At 35.3% G+C, this 8,073-nt stretch overlaps 1 protein-coding gene across 7 annotated transcripts in view; it reads right to left on the reverse strand.

Annotated features, from left to right (window-relative positions):
- KYNU (kynureninase) overlaps window positions 1-8,073 on the reverse strand; it is a 149,421-nt gene that overhangs the window by 87,393 nt on the left and 53,955 nt on the right. For all 7 annotated transcript variants that reach the window (XM_045299005.1, XM_004703840.2, XM_045298987.1 and 4 more), the window contains exons 5-8: window positions 6,501-6,562; window positions 4,581-4,652; window positions 3,201-3,275; window positions 493-639 (exon numbers count right to left, since the gene is read on the reverse strand). In XM_045299005.1, coding sequence (XP_045154940.1) covers window positions 493-639; window positions 3,201-3,275; window positions 4,581-4,652; window positions 6,501-6,562 — 356 coding nt within the window. The remainder of the gene's footprint in view (window positions 1-492; window positions 640-3,200; window positions 3,276-4,580; window positions 4,653-6,500; window positions 6,563-8,073) is intronic.

The following is an 8,073-nucleotide window of genomic DNA, read 5'->3' on the forward strand; positions in this document are numbered from 1 at the left end:
GGCCCCGTTGGTTATATCCTGATTAACAAGCTAGACTCCACCCCTTCACTCTTAATCCTCTCAAGTCCCAAATTGACACCAGATTGTGTAACTACCACAAACGGCAAGGCCACAGACTCACAAAAGCATGACATAAATAGAGTTGAGTAAAAGCAAAGAGGAGTGCAAATCTGTGTGTGTGACACGGGTTATTCTTTTTTTAACCTTAAAATAGGTTTGTTGTGTGTGATTGGTGTCAAGTCTCTTCTGACTCACAGGGATGCCATCTGTATAGGGTACCCTGCCCCAGAGGGTGTTCAATGGGGACGTTCCAGAAGCGGATCTCCTGCCATCCTTCTCACGGCACCTCAAGGGGGTGGTTTTGAACCATCCCCCCTTTGAGTGCTTCCTGTTTGTGAGGCAACAGGGACTCCAACCCAATGTTACAACAGACGCCTTCCACTACCGTTGAGGTGAGAGGACAAGATGGGAAGGAGGCAGTGATAGGCATACCTTTGCTTGCCCGGCTTTGGTGATGGCAGGTATGTTAAAGTGTTGGCCAGTGAAAAAATGGACCCCACTGAAAAGAACCACTGCAATCGAGTCTCCTTCCTTCTCGATCACTCCAAGGATATCCTCCAGTCTCAAGGTTTCTTCTCCCTAAAACAGAATTAGGCACAAGTTGCATTATATACGTATTTGTCACTGCATATTTCCAATCTAGATTTCGTCATGAGATCTTTTTTGATCCAAAGAAAATGCAAAGGCATATTTATTTGTTTGTTTATTTATTTCAGACTAATGATCTCAAAAAATTTTGGGAGATGAGAAACATTTGAATATGACTGTTATCATTAAGAAATGAGAATAATGCAAGACACAATTTCAAGGTGTAAGTTATTGCAAAAACCTACTTCACTGTTTTGGACCACATGTTTTCAATTAATTTTTGCTACCTTCCTACCTATAAATCGTTTCCTCCTTAGTTCAAGCCAATAAAATACCAGTAGTTATTTTAAAATGTTTGAGAAATTGGGACCCTGATCATAGAGGACAGCAAGGGCAACTGGGATAACATAAGCTCAAAGACAATGTTTTACATCCTACTTTGGTCAGTAGAAAGAAGCCCTGTGGTTTACACAGTGGCTGCTAATCACAAAGTCAGTAGTTTAAAACCACTTGCAACTCTGCAGGAGAAATATGAAGCTTTCTACTCCCCAAAAGATTTACAGTCTCAGAAATCCACAAGGGGCAAGTCTACTCTGTTCTATAGAGTACCAATAAATTGGAATCAACCCTATAGAACAGTAGTTTATTTTGGAGTTGGTCACTAGTGACTGGGATTTTAAATGCTTGCAAGTGACCATATAAGGCACAGCTATTCATCCTCCCATGTCCAGAGCAAAGAAGAGAGAAGAAAAACAGACTCATGGAAACAATTAATCCAGAAAACTAATGGATCTCAGCCTCCACAACCTGAAAACAGGACACCTGTATGGTGGCCAGCTACCATATTGGGTGCTCTGAAAGGGATCCAACAGATTGCTGTAAATTGAGTGAAGGCAAATATTGGAACAAAATTCAAAATCTTAAGAATGACCAGCCTTACTTGTCAGATAGAGATAAGAGGAACCTTCAGGGATAGTGAATTATTTAATGTGACTCCTCTAGCCAAAGTCTCTAACTTCCACTAAATGACATTTTCCTGCAAGGTTCTGTCTAAGAAGGTGGAAGATGACACTGATATACCTCTGAGTAACTGTGAACTGAATTTATTGGAATAACAACCAGAACTGTTGCCCTAGGAGAGACTTTAAATCTAAAATTTTAAGTTTCCTTAAACCAAACAGTATATTAATTTAACCAGTAAAAATGTTTCTGCCTCGAGTGCTATGCTTCTCCTTTAAGAACTATGTATTTGGGATCAAACTGATAATAGCACTTGAAAAATTAGATAGGAAAAAAACTAAACAATGAGTTTATGTGAATGAGCAGGAACAACTCAGGAAGGTGGGTGCGAATCGTTGCAGACCTCAAAGGCTGTAATTCATGTTATTGAATTACACAGGTAAAAACTGTTAAATTGTTGTGTTTTGCCATGTATATTGTCAAGAACAAAAGAAATAGAAAAAAAAAGTAATACTAAAATATCACTCAATATTAGTATTAGCTCATGAAACTCCACTACACTTTCACCATGAATACCTATGATTTATACATTTATACTAGAAGTTACCAATTTCTATATGATTTATGAAATCAATATTCTCTTACAAGCATGAGAACTCTTAATTCCATTAATTTATTGTAGGTTGGGAAAGAGAATAGAGATGTTTAATTTCTTCAAAGTAATTCTAGGTTGACAGAAATAATTGTGCAAGCATTGTTTTAACACTGTGGGAGGAGGAGGTGCAGAATGGGGAGGAGTGGACAAGAGGGCTAAGAGGAAAAAAAAGCAGTGTGGGAACATCGTATCTGAAATAAAAAATTTAATCCATCTGATTTTCTTGGTGCCAAATTACACACGCTGCAGAGTGTGTATGTCAAAGTCTGTACAACTTGCCCTATTAATGTGAAGTGCTCAGTGTTTCAGATCTTGAACAAATGGTCAAACCTAATTAGATGAATCCTTTGTTACCTGCTTTAACCTCAAGTAATCTCATAAAACAACCTTTTCAAAGTCATGTGCCCAGTAAGAAGTGTATCTGGATTGGCACAGGGGTCTCAATCATCCAACCTTCAAAGTCCAACTCTTTCCGTGTGCCGTGCCCTTTCTACACCCCAGCTGATGCACAAAGGAGCACATTTGATACTCAGGGTGCGGAAACAGACCTCATCAGAGCAACTAGAATGCTCAACACAAGTTGCTGGCCCTTAGCCTCATTTGGGTTGTGTTTATAGAAAATAGCATGTGAACTTGAAAATGTTATACATCAGTTAACACTTCTATTCCAAATAAAAAATATGACAGACTTTAATGTTATAATCAGTAAAATAGTTTGCTTGCTCTGTGACCATCTTGTGAGAAATGTACATAAAAACACTTCTGATTTCCTTCTTTATTTTAAGCAGATTGCCCAATGTAGCACTACTATAAACCTTTTAGATTTCCTTGAAAGTCCATCAAGATAATAAAAAGAAAAACCTTTTCAGGAACAGGGAATTTAAATTATCAACACTAAATAAAAGATTGATGAATACGTATTTGTCTCCCTCTTTACCTCTCTTGGCTTGACGATCCGCATGCTCTTCTCAACATTAAGCCCATGAAGTTGGAGCTGGGACTCAATGGCATACTGGAAAAGACGGGTGATGTATCTTATTAAATCCAGCCCACATAAGCCCATTAGAGTAACAACTCTGAAAATAAGCTAAAGTGTAACCAAAAAAGGATACTACTAAGTCCAAGGTCAAAGTAACTGAATAAAATGTGCCAGAAAAAAAGAACGACTTAATATCATTTACACAGACACCTAACACTCTTTGAAACATTGATTTTTAGAGATTGAAGGAAATTTAGGAGTCATCTAGACTTTAAGGGTTCAAAGAGATATGTAGTATAAGTTATTAAATCACATTATGTCAAATAAAAACATAAAATAACAAAGTGAATTTTATGAGCTTCTTATGAAAGAACACAGAACCTAAGAAGAAAAGGTTATTAAAATGAAAAGTTATTATATAGTTGATTTCAGGAGCACTGAACTCCTATTAAGGGTATGGAAATATTTGGAAAAGGATAATGATGTTGATCATAGAAAATGATGAAGATAATTAATGTCATTTAATTGTACATGTTAAAAATGTCTTATTTGAAACTTTATTTACACAATGAAGTAATATATTTAATTGAGAGACAACTGGGCACAATCTATTACAAATATATTGAATATTTTGAAATTACTTAGCTTCTATTTAGTAAAGTAATGGTTATTGATTTGGGCATAAATGAGTAAGTACTTTAAAATTACATAAGATGGGGGTATAATAGTTACTAACAATATGAAATACAGAAACCAGGTTTCTGTAACATTAAAATTGAAATGAACAACAAGCTTTCATATGTCTGAAAAATAAAATTTTACCAACTGAATGGCTGATTAAACAAAGTAAATTTTAATGCATCACAACAAATGTTCTATCTTTAAAAAATAACATTTTAAATATAAGACACTAATTCTTATTATACCATACTACAAAAGCAAAAAGACAAGTACACTTTTATATTCCTATAATATGTAGCTAAATGGTTAAGCTCTATGACTTGTATTGATTGTATTTTATAAACTAAAACAGCCACAATTAAGAAAACATTTATAACTGCATTTGATGGACACCAACAGTTTGCTCAATGTCTTTTAAAAGATGAATCAATCACTTTTCCTATTCAGTACTCTCCTCCTTGAACTCCTGTTTTACTAGAACAAAATAAATAAAGCTACAATTTATTTTTTAAATGTCTCAGTCAAAACCATTTCACAGATACTTTTATTGAGAGGGTACTTGAGAAAGACTAGTGACTAAACATTCAAGTCAAGCAAATGACATGCTCCTCTCAGAAGAGTAGAAAGAATATAAATATGATTTGAAGAAATCCTTACATGATCTGAAGGGAAGGCTTTGGCTTCTAGAAGAATTTTATACCGTTTTGGGGTAGGCTTGAAAAATGACAACTGCAATGAAATCAATTCATTGAAAAAAACATTAATTCACAATTTATGAATTTTCTCATTTTACACCACAGTTTCATCTTGTGATCTCCAGAACTTTACAAGCACTAATTAATTAATTATGCCTCTATGGTGTTTGTCAAGGGTACTGGGCTGATTCATCTTGATTCCAATGAGATACAAAGAGGAGAAAGATATTGGCTTGTATTTATCAGTGAAAAGCAAGCCTATGGAAGAATGTGAATCTGATTAAAGCAAAATCTCAAACGTAGATTTTAATTGCAAAGTTGTCTTCCCAAAGTGTTTAATGGTAATGAGACTTACATGTCATGCTCCATGAATATCCTATTTATATTGAGTTATTTCTTTTTTTTCAATAATTTTTGGGGGGGAGTTATCTTTTATGGCTAACTTGGTTCCCACTACATACTGTTCCTACTTTTTAAAAATTATTTTTGGTCTATGATTTTAGGTTTAGCTGAAAAATGTCTCAGGCTTCACTGCCATTTAGTCAATTCTAACCCATATTGGCCCTGTAAGACAGTACGATTGCCCCTGTGGGTTTCCAAGGCTATGGATATTTACAGAAGTAGAAATCCTCATCTTTCTCCCATGGGCCTGCTGGTGGTTTTGAACTGCTGACCTTGTAGTTAGGAGCCTAATATGTAACCCACTATGCCACCTCAGTCTTAACATAATATAATTGCCATTTCTAGAGCTACCAGGAACAAGGAGCATAATTGTTCAATGGAGTCCCATCAGGTGGTTCCTAGCCAATCGGAGTGAAAATGTCAATAATAAAAGTACTAACTACGGTAAATTAGGTATTGATGATGGACCAGGGTGCTAAAGCAATTTTCACCTATAATCCTAGGGCAAATTTATGGATACCTAGGTATAATCCTCATTCTTAGCAAGAAAAAAATTAAAACTTGTACATACTGAAAGCCTTGTGCAAAGTCATATAGACATTTAATAACATAGCTGGTAGTCAAACCCAGAAATGTCTGAATTCAACTGCTGTTTAACATCATCCTTAAAATACTCCTTGAATCCTTAAAATACTCCACAGTTGCTTTTAGGCATTCCTCAAATACATTTTTCTACTTTATTAAAATAAGACATTGATGTCTTCAATGTATATCTTATGCATGTGGATAAGTTTCCAAAATATACTTAACTGTGAATTTAAAAGTTTCAAAGCACCAAACCAATAAGTATAGATGCCATATTCCAAGCAGGAATATAAAACTGGAATTTTAAGATGTAAATATTATTGAGTATTTAAAAACAACAGAACAGAACCCACTGTCACCCAGTGGACTCTGACTCACAGAGAACTTAGAAAGAGCTTTTGAGGCAGTAAATCTTTACAAATGTAGATAGTCTTCTCAACTTTCTCCCTTTTGAGTATTTAATATGAAATTTGTACTCTTTTATACATGTCAGTTTTATCTTCCAATTCTTTTTTAACCTGCCACCAAAAATTTAATCTACTAACATATACTGACCCCACTCTGCTAGAATTCAGTAGTTTGAAAAGTTATCCTTACAAAAAGCTCAAGATTTTTATAACATTCCTATAGCATTGTTTGTGTGTGTGTGTGTTGTTGTTGTTTACTTTATTTACTCTTTGTGCTCTGAGATAAACTAACAAAGAGTCAATTCTCCCATGGTTGTAACAAAGATATAATAATAACTAGCTGGTCTAGCATTTCCTGGTAAGAATGAAAATAACTTCACAACTTATTTAAAAATAAGCAAACTACCAGATGCTCATGAATTAAAGATAGAAATCACCATATTCTGCAAATGAACATATATTAAACATTGATGATAAAGAAAACTTACCAGTAGAAGGTGTAAATTAACAGTCAAACCATTCATCAGAACTATTTCTTTCTCATTGGCTCCTGTAAGGTAAGCATCATAATTTAGTTGTTTGTATTAATTCTGAAACTGCACTATTAAAGGTTGTTGAACCAATAAATGTAGGGAAGTATCATGCTGTCATCCTTAAAGCGTTCAGAGAAAATGTCATTCTCTCTGTTTTGTCACAACGAGATGAAAGTGGTCCCACTTGATTCAATGAATCAAATAGTATCTGGACTCATGGGAACACAGCTTGATAAAAGATGTATCTTCTGTTTGATGTAGGAAATAAGAACAACTAGAAGGAAAATGAAGGCTTTGCTTTTCCCCCATAAACGTTGATGTATCATATTATCAGTCAGCTTTCCAAATTCCCAAGAGGTATGTTTTTTGCAGTAAGCTTATCTAGAGATCTAAAAAGATACTAAGGCCAATCACATTTTTAAGCCAGTTGTTTTAAACGTCAAATTAAAGTGCACCTCTTAGAAAAGAAGTCTTCTTTGTCAAACATAATTCACTATTGGAATAAGATTTATAATTGCTTAAAAGGCAAGAGAGCTAGGAAGCAATGCACAGAGACTGAAATAACTCTGGGTTTATTCTTACACGAAGATATAATTAAGATAGATGTATATTGTCTGATGTAGCAAACATGCAAAATGAAGATATCTACTACATGATCAAAATCAGATGTAATTCCTTTTGAGTGCCCTCCCCACTAAAGCAGAGAGCACGCTGGATACTTAAGAACTCATACCATAATAGGAACAATAGTAATACCTTATCTGTCCTGGGACTTTATTTTATCTTTTAAAAGCAATTGGACAAGTGTAATTGGAATAATGCCTGTTCATCATCACTGAGTGGAAAAAAAGGGGGGAGATGGGTAAAGGAAGGAGGCTATGCACTTTGGTGTTTTAAGGCTGCACTAGGTATTAAATACATTTATGACACAAATCCTACATTTTTTAATGTAAAGAGATATGTCTGGGAGAGGCACAGTTTTAAACAGTAGCAGTAAAATAATGAGTACATCTAATTAACAGGAAGTTTCATGATAAGTTCACTTGAGGAGAGGTTATTTGCTATGAGCTTATAGGGATTTGTATCTCATTAGAACCATTCAAGGAAGAAACACTATCTAGTCTAGGAATATTTCTTGTTGGCTTTGTCTCACAGGTTTCTCCACTCTGTTTGCAAGTCTAAGAAACAAGTACTAAAGAGACTTACTCCTGGTCATTGTGAAGCGACTATTTCCTGACATCAGAGGACCTGACCAATCTCATTCCAGGTTCCTAGAACTAAATAAAAGTTTTCCTAGCCTGTAAGACCCCAGATGCTGTATCATTTGATAGTCGGGCACCATCTGCTTTCTTCCCCACTTTTGCTAATGCACCCCCTATGTCCTCAGTGATCCAGTAGGGGTAGGCTGGTGTGCTTCTCCCGTGTGGGTCTTGTTGTCTCTCAGCTAGATGGTGCTTGTTTATCTTCAGGTCTTTAAGGCTTCAGGTGCTATATCTTTTGGTAGCTGAGCACCATCAGCTTTCCTCAC

Source organism: Echinops telfairi, unplaced genomic scaffold (genome assembly GCF_000313985.2).
Source record: "Echinops telfairi isolate 266 unplaced genomic scaffold, ASM31398v2 ScPeMD7_4;HRSCAF=17, whole genome shotgun sequence".
NCBI lineage: Eukaryota > Metazoa > Chordata > Mammalia > Afrosoricida > Tenrecidae > Echinops > Echinops telfairi.